Below are 16,968 nucleotides of genomic sequence, written 5' to 3'. Positions count from 1 at the left end.
GGCAGCAAACAGTTCAGTGGACCCCTAGCATTAATATTTAGAGGGTTTCATCCCGGTATCTTAATCTTTTTTGTGGCCACATACAATGCTGCACTGGGCTTGGAGGTACAGTGTGATCACGGGCCCATTCAATTACTATTAGAATTTTTATTCTTCGAAAATTGTAGCCTAGGGATCTCACATCTCATTGATCTGCCACTGTGTTGCCCGCAGAAGACCAAATAAAACTTTAATGGTGCAGTATTAGTGAGCCACACTGCTCGCAAGAAGGACCTTTACAGGATTGAAGATTGCAACCCTCATTTTTATGTGCTTCATGTGAGAGGTCTGTTGGTTGTCCGTGTATTAGTGTTTCACTGGGGATAGCACATCGCCATCTGTTGGTGGGCTGTAAGGTTGCAACCTCCATTGTTATATGGTTCTTTCACTGGTGCATCATGGTATTGGTTGGCAGGGCTCTCAACCGGTGGGCTATGACTTACCTCCCCCATATTGCATTGTTTTAAGAAACAGGTTCGTTTTGCACAGTGTTTGGCTGTATGGCAGCTCAGCCAAAGTTCCAATAGCAATGAACAGAGGGCCACAAGAGATGCTGCAGCCCAGCCCAGGATTCAAAATAGGCCCAATCAATTATATTCTTTCGTGTTCATCATTCTTTAGGTTCTTCAGGATTCTTTATTTTCATTTCCCTCCACTCAGCTGACATTTCCCAGCACAAGGACCCACAAAACCCACCCATCCATCCCTAGGGCAATGCAGGAAGTTTAGGATCTGCCAATCAAAAGAAATGGATAGGGAAAGAATTAGCCAGCCAGGATCAATGAAATACATATCTATTGGAGGAAAGTTAAACCTGCTGTTGCAGTTGCAATGGTCTTTCATTAGGGTGCCATTCTACTGGTTGGCTGGACTCTCCTCCCAGGTGCCAATGTGACCAGTGGGCTAATGCTTGGGTCCCCCCACCCCTGCAATATTACATTGTTTCAAGCAACAGGGTAATTTTCCATTTTGCATACACAGTGTTTGGTTGTATGGCAGCTCCAGCCAACTTCCAATAGCATTTAATGCAATAATGCAAGAGCTGCCAAGGTGCTGTAGTGGCGGGTCATATTTGGCCAGGGCTTGCGTGGAGTGGCCATTTGGACAATGAGGGCAAGTCTTAAGGTCCCCATACACGGGCAGATTGTGGCTGCCAATTCGGCAGCTTATCTGCCCGTGTAGGGGCAGAAATGAGGGGCCTGGCCTACCGATATCTGGTCTGAAATTGGCCAGATATTGATCGACCAGGTTAGAAAACTCAGTTGGATCGAGGACCGCATCGGCTCGTTGATGCGGTCCCTGAACCGACTGCCCCTTGCCGCCAATATAATTAGATCCTTTGGCCCCAGGGCCAAACGGTCAAATTATTATTTTTTTTAACTACATGCTCCCCGATATCACCCACCCGCCAAGCGAGCGGATCTCAGCGTATATGGGGACAGATAGACAGATCATTAGCATCACTTTGCGTACAGTGCCAACAACCCTTTATCCATGCATTTGTCATGCTATCACACACACTCTGGAGCCAATTGCTGTGGATCTGGCGTTGTGCCACACACACACTAACATTAGAGCTGGGAGGCAATAAGTTGTATAACATGCACAGAGTGCAGGCTTTATTGTCAGAATATGCCACTGCTACAGTTTCTCACAAGTTTGCATTATTCCTTTGGAGGTTCTTTGTTGCTCTAGGGCTGTGTGTTGCAGACCAGTCTGCCAACAAAGGGGCAGTGATATTACAGAAGTGCAATTTGGGGTTTTATCTTAAATAAACAAACATGAATTGACCAAGCACTGTAGGGGCAGGTTACAAATCACAGCACTACACAAAAATTGTTGTTTTATGCATTGCTGGTCCATGGCTATGTGCTTGGTAAGTGCTCTATGTGCAGATCTCTGTGCTACCTATCTTGTACAGGAATGTTATGCTGCAGCCTTTGGTGCCAGCTGTTTTGTAAGAGATATGTTGCAACATTCTTTGCCGGTTCATAGGCAGTTTTAAAATGCTCTGTGCCCTCTCTCATTTACTCAGGTAACAACTGCTCTGCAGTCACAGCATTGCCAGGTTTGTTTATTGACTCCAACAGGCATCGAGTCCAAGTGACGTTATACCATTAGCTTGGCATTTCCAACGTAAATTCCACAGAGGGCCAGGTTAAAGAATAGGTACAAAATGCCAGGTACCCCCAGTGATTGTAATCACTTACCTTATACCCCAGGCCAGCGCTCATGTTAGCAGAAAACCGCACTGCCCTGGGGTAAATGCAAGTTAGCGATCCTCTTCCTTCCGTCTTCTTTCTTTGTGATGCTGAGCCAACATGTGCATTTGTGTGAAAAAGCTTTTCTAAGTTTGGCTTTGCACTCTACTGCACGTGTTGCAAGAAAGAAGGAAGAGGATCGCTTATTCGCATGTAGCCCTGCTTGTGCTGTTTTTTACAAACAGGGGCACTGGCCCAGGGTATCAAGTAAATCCTCCTTAAAGGGAGGATAACTCAAGTAAAGAGATAGGGAACTGTTTAAAACAACTGGGGGACTGCATTTGAGAATCAAATGGAGGTTCTAAAAAAGACATAAAGAAAGATGAAAGTGAGAGAGAGATGTATGCAGCCCACAGAACAGCGCTCTGGCATTCCTGCCATATACCCTCACCTAAACACTTAAAGTACCATTATAATTACCATTATGACAAGGGAAAGAACTGACCATGTATGGTACATAATTCCATAGAACAAAGCCTGCTGCAAACAGCATTGAATCACAGTGACAGAAGTGGAATTGCAGTGGGAAATCATTTTTGAAACTTGTACATAGGGCAGGATGCAGATGCATTTCTCAAGCCGCAAATGACTGGATCAGTACAGTTTAACTCTCAACAGCGTGCATCCAGTCTTCCAATTTAAGGGACAAAACAACCTCTTCACTCTGGGAAGTCTCTCATTACTTCATATTAACCCCCCCCCCCCAGGGACAAGGATGGTCACCGAAAACACAGTAAGAAAGTAAATAAGTGCCATGCTTCCTGAGCCTGCCGAGAACTGCACATTTACCTCCATACGTAATAAAAGACACTAAGTTTGCCAAGGAGCAGCAATCCATAGCTACCAATAAACAGGTGACCAGGAAATTGTACCTGCTGACTGGTTGCTATGGCTCCTGGGCAAACATAGTGTACTACATAACCCAAGTAATATCTACTACAGAGCCTTGTGTTTACTTACAACATGGGCACACAGACATCACACATACAGAAGATATTACAAGTCAGAGAATACTAATGGTAATCTTTAAAATGGGGAGTCTCCATCCCCAAAGCACTGCACTTCCTGCAAACTCCCAGCTATTACCTGCAAATGCTGACTATTGCAGTGTACAGCAGCTGTAATGCAATGCATTGGAAACTGCTTCATGGGTAGGTGCCATGAAGAGGGGATCTCACCATAAAAGAGAAATTGTAACATATCCAATAATAACAAAATAAAGAGCTGGAGAAAGGAAGTAGTCCATGTGCATTTATACCCTCCAGGCAGGATGTGGGCAGCTGCAACTTAAAGGAGCAGGCACTTTGTAGGACAGGTGAACATGCGTGTTGCTCATAATAACCATGGGCTGAATGTGAATCCCCTGCCCGCATAAGAATGTCCAGTATACAGGGTTCCATTTAACCTGATGCAGTGTGGAACAAAGCCACTTATTTTCAAGAATGTGGATCAGAAATCAGTCCCAAATTGTTCTTATCCACATTCCGACTTGAGTCCTCTCTCAGATTTTTTTTATCCAATAACATCCCCGAAGTCTTGAGCACAGCACATTTCACCGTGACACCTCTAGTTTTTCCTGGATTTTCTGTACAATGTGTCTTCCTTATGGTTGCTTCAGAGTTCATTGGTATTAGCTGCTTTAAATCATGCGTTTGAGGATGCAGCCACACTTGCTGTGCATTGGTGGGGGGGGGGGGTTCTCAAAAATATAAACATAATGCCATAATTAATATAAATATTCTGATTGTCTGATTTTGTGCAGTTATGGTAAAGTGGAGATGAACACTTTTGGTTTGGTACTGGTTTACTCCTAAATTATATTTCCTAAAGATGGCAGAAGACTTGTGAATGTTTATAGGAATGGGCAGTGAAGATGAACATGTTTATAGGAATGGGCAGTGAAGATGAACATGTTTATAGGAATGGGCAGTGAAGATGAACATGTTTATAGGAATGGGCAGTGAAGATGAACATGTTTATAGGAATGGGCAGTGAAGATGAACATGTTTATAGGAATGGGCAGTGAAGATGAACATGTTTATAGGAATGGGCAGTGAAGATGAACATGTTTATAGGAATGGGCAGTGAAGATGAACATGTTTATAGGAATGGGCAGTGAAGATGAACATGTTTATAGGAATGGGCAGTGAAGATGAACATGTTTATAGGAATGGGCAGTGAAGATGAACATGTTTATAGGAATGGGCAGTGAAGATGAACATGTTTATAGGAATGGGCAGTGAAGATGAACATGTTTATAGGAATGGGCAGTGAAGATGAACATGTTTATAGGAATGGGCAGTGAAGATGAACATGTTTATAGGAATGGGCAGTGAAGATGAACATGTTTATAGGAATGGGCAGTGAAGATGAACATACAGTTCCAGGCAGCAGCAGCCGGTCACTTCTGCCCAAACGTTATGCCTTGGGCACATCCGTGAGTCAGCGATGCTTACAGTCCCAGCCGTGCAGCTGAGGAACAGAGCCGATGGGCTCACATTAGAATGGCATGTGATAATGTTCAGTGACAAGCACTGCTGGTCCAAAGTTCACAAACTCCTTTCTATCCTTAGTCCAACAATGGACCATGTAAATGACAGAATATGATTAAAAGCAGATCTAATCTGGCTTGATCTGCGCAAATCATCTTCCTGACATGGACAGAAATCAATTTCTAAACCCTAGAGCCTTAGATCTACAAAAAAAATAATGAGGAGATATTCTAATTACAGACCAGGGGGCTACAGTGAGTAACCACTTCTCCCAGCACTGTTTACAACTGGGCTATTGCAGCCTACTTCCTCCCCTTTCAGAAGCTTCAGTTTCTTAAAGGGGTGATTCATTTAAAGTTATAGAATGTCCTGTTCCTAGCAACTTTGCAATTGGACTTCATTATTTATTTTTTACAGTTTTTGAATTATTCCCGTTCTCTTTCCAGCTTTTTAACAGGGGGGTCACACACCCCATCATCTAAAAAACTACTGCTCTGTGAGCTTACAACTTTTATTCCATGACTTTCCTTCTGGGCCCCCTCCTATTCATATTCCAATCTCAACCACAAATAAAAAATGAAAACCAATTGCAAATTGTCTACATTGTAATAAAAGTTGATCAGCCCCTTTAATAACTTACAATCACATAACAGACTATTATCTCACTGCTGTTTCATTTGTATGCTCTGTCAATATTCTATAGACCATGGCTTTATGTCCTCAAACCTTAATTCTAGGTTCATAGCTCTCCACCGGTTATTTCAACATAAATAGCAGGTCTCTCTGTATTCTTTTCAGGATCATGCAGTAGATGTATGTCAAGATTTGATGCACCTTTAAGATTACAGAGGTTGTGCTGTGTAGGAGGGTTGTTTGTTTGTTTCTTTCTTTGATTTTTTTTCTTTTTTTTTTTAAATGTTAAAATTCAAATGTTTCCTCTCATACGTTTTGTTGTTTTATCTTGTTCTGTTGTTGGAAGAAGTTCTTTCCAAACTCATATGAGCTGATCATTATGGCGCAGGCAGGAGCAACTTTAATGACTCGCGGGAGAAAACCTGCCAGAATGTGTAAGAAACAAGTTAGTACACTGAAAGAACATGCAGAAAGAAGAATAAAAGCTGAAAGTTAAAGCAAGGGTGTTTACCTGCAAACAGGCCTCTAGTTCCAGATTCTGCTCGAATTCTACGCATGGCCCCCCAGGTGGAAGATCTCTGTTTTCTGGATGGACCTAGCATGTTAACAGAAATACAGGGTAAAATAAACCAGTGGATCTGTGCTCATTTATGTACAAATATGTGACAAAACAACTCTTCGCCAAGCAGAGCAGGAAACGCGGGCCCTTTATAAAACATTCAGGGATACATCTAGAATTTCTAGCAAGAAGGGCTGCCCTGATTGCCATTGCACCATTCATTTATTACACATTTTCCTCAATTTTGAAATCTGGAATCCCTAGCCTATCACTGTCCTACTTTGAAGCAGCAGGTACTCCAGCCTTATATGGGATTCTTTTGTAGAGCACTATTAACATTCTCAGTATGTAATTCTTGCAGTTCCCTCAAACAGGTTCTCTGCAGTACTGACTGACCCATCAATTCAGCAACATCTCTACAATAAAGCTGGTGTAAATGGCCAATGTCTGTATGGGACACAGATGGAGAAGTCACATTTGCTAACTCTTACACTGGCCGAGCAAATAACTGGTCCTAAAAATCTAAGCATGATAATATGATACTAATACTAATGGCTCTTCTCTTTTACAATAGACAAAAGAAGGGGGCATAAATGCAACCTAGTGTTTCCCGTATCCTGCATCCAGTGAACAATATGGCACTTTGAAGTCTACACTGAGAGAAAGATGTGTTACAAACATGGCTGAAGAACACATCCTTGCCAAATGAGAGACCAAGATTCTACTAGGCAGGTGCTTTCCCATTCCTACTCACCTAGTTCCAGGTTTCCCAACTCAATCTGTCTCTGGGTCTTCACTACATCAAATGGCAGAGTAAGTACTGCAGCAACCTAGGGAGAAACGAGCAAGTCAAACATCAGGAAGTGGGGCAATATAAAATAGGAAGACTGGGTATATGTATGTATATATATATATATATATATATATATATATATATATATGTGTATATATATATATATGTTATTTAGTCTTCTTTTCTGGGTGGAGAAATAGGTGACAATGTAAACCACATGAGAGGGAAAACATCTGTGATTGAGAAGCACCTTCAACATTAAGAGAATTACAACATAGAATAGGGAGTTACAGATAATGGAAGCAATAGGAATGGCAGAGTAACTCACCGCTCCAGACACAGCACCAGCGCTGAAGCTGACTAGGAAGGGGCTCTCTACAGCTGCTTTGGTGTTGCTCATCTTCTTCTTCACAAGTTCATAATTAAACCAGTACAGAGCTAAAGAGAGAAAAAATAATAATAAACAAATAGAAAATAACATTAAACATGCTGCTTGTGTGAAAATATAGACAGTGGATATCAGTGACTTAAAAAAAACAGCACAAAGGTCTAAAATGTACAGTGTTGTGTATACAAATAACACTAAATATAGATATACATACATGCATGTAATGGAGCACTAGGACAATATATTATGGAGAGGTAACAAGGGACGGTTATATAAAGGAAAAGGACGGTTATATGGAGCAATAGGAGGAGTTATAGGGAGGGTTATATGGAGCAATAGGAGGAATTATAGGGAGGGTTATATGGAGCAATAGGAGGAGTTATAGGGAGGGTTATATGGAGCAATAGGAGGAGTTATAGGGAGGGTTATATGGAGCAATAGGAGGAATTATAGGGAGGGTTATATGGAGCAATAGGAGGAGTTATAGGAAGGACGGTTATCTGGAAAAGTTATAGCTAGGGTTATATGGGGCAATAGGAGGCATTATAGGGTGGGTTATATAGAGCAATAGAAGGAATTATATAAGAATGGCTAATATGGTTAATATGGAGAAATAGAAGGAGCTATAGGGGAAGGTTATACAGAAGAGTAGTAAGGAACAGTAAAATATCAAATATGAAACCTAATAATATAAATATGAAACCTATGAGGCCTATGGGATGTTAGGCTGCAATTGCCTGAAAGGCCAGCACTGTAAAAATTGACATACAGACATTGGAAGCAACATAGAGTATTATAATTTATTTTCAAAAACCGATATCAAATAGATTAAATGTAAAGATGAATTACTGAAAAGCAGGGAATAATAAGTCATTGATTACCAGAGAATGGGACATCTCTCAGCACTGTTGGTCCCCATCCTTTCCAAAGAGACAGCCATCCATCCTGAGAAACTGCAGACCGCAGACAGACACCCAACTCCATGTAGGAAAGCTGGCGAGACTGCATCTTAGTGCGAATCAGCTCAAGTGGGCTAATAACTGTAACGGCTCCCACTGTAAATAATAAAAAATAGACTGAGACTGCCACCAAAATTGAATGCAAAAAAGCCATGAAATAACAGATCCTGCCAGATATACTTACAGCGAGCAAGAGCTCCAGCTATGAGGGGAATGTGGCTGCCATGGTAGCCGAGCCCATAACAAAGGAAATCTCGCAACTGATCGTAACATGTGAAATATATGATGGTAGCAGGTACAGCCATCACTCTATAAAATAAATATAAAATATGTTTACTATGTTGGGCTTTGTTACAAACACCACCTGTAATTATCTACCGATGAACAATCCATATGGGATTTGGTGAGAAAGAAATATAAAAACTATAGTAGTCTTTTTGGCTGGGAATACACTCCTGGGAATTCTCACCTATGTGTAGTTCTACTGACAGGCACAGTATTGGCCTGAGTGCAGCTATATGGAGTGAAGATTGGCCCAAAAAACACAATAACATTTATTTTTGGGCCGATCTTGCTCCAAGTAGCTGCATTCAGTGCCTGTCAGTGGAGTTATACACAATAGTGAATTGGAGAGGGATCCGCTTCTCTCCACCTGTGTACAAAACGTAAAGCAGACCATACACCCTGTGCCATCAGCCTTAAAGGAGAACTATACCCCCCAGCTATAAAGGCCCCCTTAACTAGCACTTCCTTGACCCAGGTCACCTTTCCCTTATCGCATAGTTTCTAACTTTTAAAACTGTCACTATAGCAGCTGTGAACCTGCCCGACATCTTCCCTGCAACTGAACAGTCTTCGTGTCTCACTGCCAACATGGACTCTGCTTGCTCTTGCACGGTTGGGGATAGCAGGAAATCTGCTTCAACTGCACATGCGCAAACAGGGTCTGTGTTGGCGGTGAGACACGAAGACTGTTCAGTTGTGGGGAATATGTTGGCCAGGTGCGCAGCTGCGCTACTCTTTTAGCTTGGGGTTAGCGATAGGGAGTTTTAAAAGTTAGAAACTATGCGATAAGGGAGAGGTGAGGGGGGGTCAAGGCAGGCTAGTTAAGGGGCCTTTTATAGCCCAGGGGGTATAGTTCTCCTGTAAATATGCATTGCACATACTGTTAAACATCCAAGCCCATAGTTCAAAATCTGGTCAGGGAACCCCACTGGCTCACAAGATAAAAAAATTTCAGTCATTCAGCAAATTTAAGAATATTAAGGACAAATTAGTGTTCAGTCCTTATTTCTAGTTGACTTTCAAAGTGGACTAATAGGAGATCAAGTAGGCACTTACATCAAATTTCACCCAAATTGTCCATTGCGCTGGGTCCCCTGGGGGGGACATAGACCCTCAATTTTGCAACCAAAGGTCTAGAATATTAGTGAATGTCAGGAAAATGCTGTTTAAATTGGGGTGATTTTACACTTTGTTACTTGTTGTCTTATATGTACATCATTTATAAACCCCAGTGCCTGCTACAAACAGTCTAGAGCCAGTTATCACATATAAATTTAAGTGCAAAGCCATTTGCATTCAAACGTCTGTCACCATATTCACACACTACATATGTGCGGTGGCATAAAAAGTTTCCATTGGGACAGCATACACATTTGTGGTGCATATGTTGTGCAAAGTACGTTATTATGATAAGATAAGGTCTTCCCAAATATGTGCTTAGCTATATTATAAACCTCCCTGTATATATAACAGTGATCCCCAACCAGTGGCTCAGGGGCAACATGTTGCTCACCAACCCCTTGGATGTTGCTCTCAGTGGCCCCAAACCAGGTAGTTATTTTTGAATTCCTGACTTGGTGGCAAGTTTTGGTTGAATAAAAACAAGATTTACTACCAAATAAAGCCCCCTGTAAGCGTGCATAGAGGCTGCCTAATAGCCACTCTTAGCCCTTATTTGGCTCCTCCATGAACTTTTATGGTGCTTGTGTTGCTCTCCAAGTCTTTTTACATTTGACTGAGGCTCACGAGTGAGAAAGGTTGGGGACCCCTCATATATAAGAAGGACTGAGGTGGTTCAAGCATCTCATCTCTTTACTTACAATGTCGGGGGCAGTCCACTCCATAGTGATGTTAAACCTTCATGCCGTGTAATTTTTACAAATGCATCCTGTTGGGTAAAAAAGTAACACATTAAATAAGATGTCAACTAGAGAATGAGCTGGTACATAGAAGGAAACAGTTCTGTGCTCTACAAAGACAAATGTAATCAAGTTTTTTTTTGCTTGCAGAAGAAAAATAAACAGCTGTAATGGCTTAATTTAAGAGAGCTATATACTGAATTCTCTCCCTTCTCTCTAACCACACCCCCTTCCTTCCTGTCTTTCTACTTGCACTATGTCTCCCACTTTCTAGAGTTTCCTTACCAGTGTGCCATTAAAGTATGTTGGTGCTCGATACCAGGTGCTGCAAGCCGTGGCATGTTGGCACACGAAAAGATGATCCATCAGTCCATTACAATAGAGGAAGCAGCGCCCTGTGGTGGGGTGGGTAGAGGCGGAAAACGTGACATAGATGCAGCAGCAAAATGTTAAACAACAAGAAAGATTGGGAGAAAGGGGGATGTTAGAGAGAATGAGTGAAGGAAATTTAGTTTATGTAAGGGGAAGGATGGAAGCCACACAGAACACTTGAAGGGGGTGCGATTCATAATAAGGGTACATTTGGAAAATATAGCCATTGCACAATTATCAGCATTTTTTTAGGTGACATGCTAAGAAAAGTTACACTATAGTATATATGGTGGATAATAAACCACATCATTAAAAAGACAAATAAATATAACATATATATGCAAAACGGGTCCAAGATTCAAGATATGCTGCACTTTGTTGGGTCATGAAAAAGCTATTCAGGAATGGCTGGCTCCCTGCACTATAATTGTTTAAGAAAGGACTGGCGCTCCACAGTCTCACTGTGCAAGAGAATCTCAGTGAGCAGGAAAAGGCCACGCTATATGTTGCATGCCCTTACTGTGCAGAAGCAGATGTAAATGGCTCCACAGTCAAATATACAAATATAGGTACTAAATTGCATTATTTACATTTTCTAACTTTTAGTAGACTGATCAGAACTAAATGTAGACATGTTGCTATGGATAACAATACTGGTGTAATTTAGCACCACTACTAATAGACTAACCAGTCTGTTCTTTTGCAGAATAGCCTGGTATGACTGTCACTGTTACATCTTAGCGACAGAGCCCAGAGCTTATACATGGGGGAGGGCAACATGTATGGGAACAGAAAGTAATGCAAAATGACAAGCATATAATGTACACATTTTGGGCGAGTGGGTGGCCAACAAAGATTCTTTATTAACAATAAAGATCTGCAGGGCATTGTGTACTCACATTTGGGATGGCGCATGGGAAGTGCCCAGGGAAGAGGCTTTACAGACAAAACTGCAACACAACAGGAAAATATTAGGGAAAGAGAGCAGCATGTGAGGAATTTACATCAGAATGTACACACTCATGTAAATATACAGAATCTCTAGCACGCACATGTATGTATGGCAGGCAGACAAACAATGCTGTAGTGCTCAGCAGTAGACACTGTGCAGAAACGCTTAATACTATACTCCAAGCCAAAAATAGATGAAGCCGACACCTAGAGGCAAGCAGAATGCAAAGCAAGGGGATAGTGGGATCAAAGCACATTTTACCTTTAGAGAGGGGTTTCCTCTGTGCCTGCAATCTGATCTTCACAACATCCAGAGGGGTCACTGCAGATATAATAAGAATGAAGGGAGGCTTGTTAGACAGGTCACCTGTAAAGGTTAGGTAAACCCCCCACCCGATCTCCTCCCTACCCTCCAGGTACTCCAAGCCCCTCTGCCGTACCAAAGAGGGAGGTGAGGAGAGCTCCAGTACCAGAGGCCAGAATCTGCTGCAGGGGAGTGATCCCACCTGGGGATGAGCTGGATTCCTCTGCAGCCATACCTGTAAGGCACAAAGAAGTTGGAAATAATGAAGGGGGAGGGGGGGGACGGGGACAAGTGGGACAGGAAAAAGAAGGGAAAGTGCAAGCAGAAGAAAGACAACGTAGAGAGAAAAAAAGAGCAAAGAAAAGGGAATTCGGGGCAAACAAATATTGTGTAACATACATTACCCACACTGCTCCCACCCGAACATACAGCAATCCCCGCCCGTCTCTATTATCTTTACCCTCCCTAAAGCAGGCGTGGTGTATCTGGCCCCTCGATAACAAGGTTACACTAGCAAAATTGTGCCCAGTGTATGAACTGCAATATCCTCCTTGTACAGTGACTTAGAGCGCAAGGGTACGGCCATTACCTGTGCCTGATGAAAGAGGCCTCAAATCTCCATTCTTTTGGATGCCAGGTGGCAACAAACCACATTCCCAGGGAACCTGCCAGGCAAACAGATCTGTGTGACTGAATGCATATTAAGTACATACAATAATATAAGACCCAACACTCATTTTTAATATATGCGTGCAAATACAGCAATAATATTGAAAGGACAAGCAAAGCCAAAGAGTTAACAGCCTTTACTAATGCAGTCCAGTCACTTACTTTGTTAATACAATTAACTCAGCTACTGCTGCTCTGGTACTTGATTGTACCATTAAAAAACCCTAATGAGCATTAGTGAGGCTCAGTACTGATAACTGGGGTCAACAGGGGGAACGGGGGCTAGTCTGCATAACAAATGGCTATTAACACTTTACTTGCCCTTTAGGGCACTGGCACCTGTACCATTTCTCCATTTCAGCCCGTAAAGAAACACTCCAATACCTCTTCATCCTGTATCTGTCATTATTTGTATGAAATCAGTATTTGCATGTAAAATTTAAAAAAGTTATATTATCCTGTAAAATATAAGTATGCTGTTGCACTGAGAGCTGCTGAACACTGTGTGGCGCTATACCCACAAGGCTTTACTCCCCCACCTCAAAGGCAGAAAGTTTGTGTAGCCAATCTCTAGGAGTTTACATAGTGGCTATGAATAAGATAAACAATCACAATGCCTCCTCCAAAGGTATAACGACTCTCTCATGGTCACTGCCACTGAAATCGTAAAGGAGACATTAACCCAAAAATAACATTTGCTAATATAATACATAACTTGCTGATACATAGCCATTCATATTTTCAGTGGATTTCAAATGTTTTGTAACTGAAAGCAATTCCAGTCTGTCTCTTACTAGCCCTTTTAAAAAAAACCCAAAAACATCTATTGTATCTGCCAGCAAAAAGAACCCAGGAAGGTGCAATAAAATAGGAAATATTTAAAATTAAACTACTAGACCTATAAAACCAAACAATTTGGTCACAATTTTTTCTGTTAATAAACAGAATTGGTAATTTACTCCAGGGAAAAGAGGTAACAACATCATCCAATCCTCAAGTGTTGAGCTGGCTTTAGCCACCCTAATAGCCCTACTCATGGATGCTGGGAGTTTTAGTACAGCAGCAGCTACACTGAATTATGGGAATACACAGTCCTTTTTTCCCTATTACATATGGAAATATACACAAGTCATGCACACAAACACTGTAGAAGGCACACACATCTGAACTGCTACAGAAAATATACACACAGAGGGACTGCTGGCAAAGCAATGCTGTTGGGTTTCTTTACAGTTGAAAGGTTTTCCAGCAGACGGTGATCCAAATGTTAGAAAAACCCCCTTATCTGTAAAACCCCAGGCGCAAAGCATTATATAATGTATAAGGTCATACAGGTATTGGACCCCTTATCCCACTATCCAGAAAGTTCAGAATTATGGAAAGGCCATGTCCCATAGACTCCATTTTAATCAAATAATTCACATTTTTAAAAATGATTTCATTTTTCTCTGTAATAATAAAACAGTACTTGATCCCAACTAAGATATAATTACCCCTTATTGGGGGCAGAACAGCCCTATTGGGTTTATTTCATGGTTAAATGATTCCCTTTTCTCTGTAATAATAAAACAGTACCTGTACTTGATCCCAACTAAGATATAATTACCCCTTATTGGGGGCAGAACAGCCCTATTGGGTTTATTTAATGGTTAAATTATTCCCTTTTCTCTGTAATAATAAAACAGTCCCTGTACTTGATCCCAACTAAGATATAATTACCCCTTATTGGGGGCAGAACAGCCCTATTGGGTTTATTTAATGGTTAAATGATTCCCTTTTCTCTGTAATAATAAAACAGTACCTGCACTTGATCCCAACTAAGATATAATTAATCCTTATTGGGGGCAGAACAGTCCTATTGGGTTTATTTCATGGTTAAATGATTCCCTTTTCTCTGTAATAATAAAACAGTACCTGTACTTGATCCCAACTAAGATATAATTACCCCTTATTGGGGGCAGAACAGCCCTATTGGGTTTATTTCATGGTTAAATGATTCCCTTTTCTCTGTAATAATAAAACAGTACCTGTACTTGATCCCAACTAAGATAGAATTACCCCTTATTGGAGCCAAAGCAATTCTAGTTGGTTTGATTACTGTTTAAATAATTTTTTTAGCAAACTTATGGTAGGAGATCTGAATTATGCAAACACCCCTTATCTGGAAAACCCCAGGTCCCGAGCATTCTGGATAAAAGGTCACATACCTGTACTAAAGGCAGTGAGAAGTGCACTACTACACCATGGCATGTTTACATGAGAAACATATACTATACCAGTACACAGTTACATAACAGACCGCTGCATTATGGTACAGTATCCTACACTGTCCAATACAAACACACCAATAGGTCATTGCTAGCCACACACAAACACTACTCAACTGGTATTAATTAATAGTGACAGCCACTGAGACAAAATGACTGTAGCTGAGTGTATATATATATATATATATATATATATATATATATATATATATACACACACACACACACTATAAGCAAATGGCAGCATGGTATTACAGGTATTGGACCCCTTATCTGGAAATCCCTTATCCAGAAAGTTCTGAATTACGGAAAAGCCATCTCCCATAGACTCCATTTTAATCAAATAATTCACATTTTTAAAATGATTTTCTTTTTCTCTCTAATAATAAAACAGAACCTTATACATGATGCCAACTAAGATATAATTACCCCTTATTGGGGGCAGAACAGTCCTATTGGGTTTATTTCATGGTTAAATGATTCCCTTTTCTCTGTAATAATAAAACAGTACCTGTACTTGATCGCAACTAAGATATAATTACCCCTTATTGGGGGCAGAACAGCCCTATTGGGTTTATTTAATGGTTAAATGATTCCTTTTTCTCTGTAATAATAAAACAGTACCTGTACTTGATCCCAACTAAGATATAATTACCCCTTATTGGGGCAGAACAGCCCTATTGGGTTTATTTAATGGTTAAATGATTCCCTTTTCTCTGTAATAATAAAACAGTACCTGTACTTGATCCCAACTAAGATATAATTACCCCTTATTGGGGCAGAACAGCCCTATTGGGTTTATTTCATGGTTAAATGATTCCCTTTTCTCTGTAATAATAAAACAGTACCTGTACTTGATCCCAACTAAGATATAATTACCCCTTATTGGGGGCAGAACAGCCCTATTGGGTTTATTTAATGGTTAAATGATTCCCTTTTCTCTGTAATAATAAAACAGTACCTGTACTTGATCCCAACTAAGATATAATTACCCCTTATTGGAGACAAAACAATCCTATTGGGTGTAATTACTGTTTAAATCATTATATTAGCAGACTTTAGGTAGGAGATCCGAATTACGGAAAGACTCCTAATCTGGAAAACCAAAGGTCCCCAGCATTCTGGATAATGGGTCCCATACCTGTATTACACACAGACACACAACTGTAGCAGGCTGCACATATACACATATAACAAGGGAAACAGCTATTACCTGCATCAACTACCACAACTACATCCACCCAGTAACACAAAGCAGAAGCATAACATGCACACAACACACAAGAGAAGGCAATAGGCTTAGATGGGAGATGCCATGCTGCTCACACACACACAATAAGTTCACCTAAAGGTAACACAACAATGAACATACACAAAGTAGAAAAGACACAGACTGCTCAAATAGAGACCCACACCTCCACAATGACAACTTACAGATATAACACATATTATTATATACATCTATATGTTAGTAAGCAGCCACAAAAACAAATGTCTATAGGTGCCTGCACAATGGTAGCCTAAAATCACTTTGTAAGGTAAAACATGAAGGTAATGTAGGTGTCCTACCCTCGGTCCCGCTGTTGGGGAGCTTGGGGTCCCGGGTCCCCCGCTCCTGAGGGCCACATTTCTCTGACCGCTCTGTGCCGGGATAAACCGGTCTTAGATCACAAACAACATGTCAGTCAACGTTAAAGACACGCCCAGACCCATAGGAAACACCGCCCAGTTTCCCAGCGTTCTCCGGGGCGGGAGGGAAGTGCGCAGCTGCGGGGAGATAAACATTGTGTGTGTGTGTGAATTTCTACCTCAGGCCAATATGAAAATAATAAAATGGATGCATATAAAGGAACAGCAGAGAGGGAGTCATTGCTGGGGTTGGATAGAGAGGGCATGTTTCCTGGCCTTCATGTGTGCCAGTTTTAGAGCCTTTCTGGATAAATGTAGAATATCCAGCATATAGCCCCCTGGTTAAATTCCAAGTTTCAATATTTTGTGACAGCTTAAGGCTGTTGGTAGGGTTGCCACCTAGCTAGTATTTTATAAGTCTGCACAGTAGGGCTGTCCTGTGTGACCAGGATAGCCCAGTTTTTCAAGGGGCTGTCGGGGTCAAAACCTTCTCCCCTGTTTTCAACAG

At 41.2% G+C, this 16,968-nt stretch overlaps 1 protein-coding gene across 4 annotated transcripts; it reads right to left on the bottom strand.

The window, feature by feature from the left end:
* Nucleotides 1–3,537: 3,537 nt before the first annotated feature.
* On the bottom strand, nucleotides 3,538–16,525 carry slc25a39 (solute carrier family 25 member 39). Of its 4 annotated transcripts, NM_001083349.1 has the most exons (13): nucleotides 16,401–16,449; nucleotides 12,485–12,560; nucleotides 12,032–12,130; nucleotides 11,854–11,913; nucleotides 11,540–11,590; nucleotides 10,554–10,663; nucleotides 10,230–10,297; nucleotides 8,309–8,433; nucleotides 8,047–8,220; nucleotides 7,106–7,215; nucleotides 6,739–6,814; nucleotides 5,937–6,020; nucleotides 5,695–5,847 (listed from the first exon to the last, which is right to left on the bottom strand). In NM_001083349.1, the coding sequence occupies exons 3-13, from the start codon at nucleotides 12,126–12,128 to the stop codon at nucleotides 5,732–5,734; spliced, it is 1,071 nt and encodes a 356-aa protein (NP_001076818.1). In that variant the 5' UTR covers nucleotides 12,129–12,130; nucleotides 12,485–12,560; nucleotides 16,401–16,449; the 3' UTR covers nucleotides 5,695–5,731. The 4 variants fall into 4 exon arrangements, with proteins under 4 accessions (XP_012827167.1, XP_012827168.1, XP_012827169.1 ...); XM_012971713.3 differs by having other exon boundaries at nucleotides 3,538–5,847; nucleotides 12,032–12,560; nucleotides 16,401–16,525; XM_012971714.3 differs by lacking the exon at nucleotides 11,540–11,590 and having other exon boundaries at nucleotides 3,538–5,847; nucleotides 16,401–16,525.
* Nucleotides 16,526–16,968: the final 443 nt, after the last annotated feature.

This window comes from Xenopus tropicalis, chromosome 10 (genome assembly GCF_000004195.4).
Source record: "Xenopus tropicalis strain Nigerian chromosome 10, UCB_Xtro_10.0, whole genome shotgun sequence".
NCBI lineage: Eukaryota > Metazoa > Chordata > Amphibia > Anura > Pipidae > Xenopus > Xenopus tropicalis.
Note: the sequence above shows the minus strand (reverse complement) of the source record. Positions and strands in the feature narration are given on the sequence as shown.

Coding starts and splice junctions, on each gene's coding strand:
- slc25a39 (XM_012971713.3), bottom strand. CDS start 12,296: ATGTATGTTACACAATATTTGTTTGCCCCGAATTCCCTTTTCTTTGCT. Junction 10,664..11,539: donor TCCCATGCGCCATCCCAAAT/GTGAGTACACAA, acceptor ACCCCACCACAG/GGCGCTGCTTCCTCTATTGT. Junction 5,848..5,936: donor AACTAGAGGCCTGTTTGCAG/GTAAACACCCTT, acceptor ACATTCTGGCAG/GTTTTCTCCCGCGAGTCATT.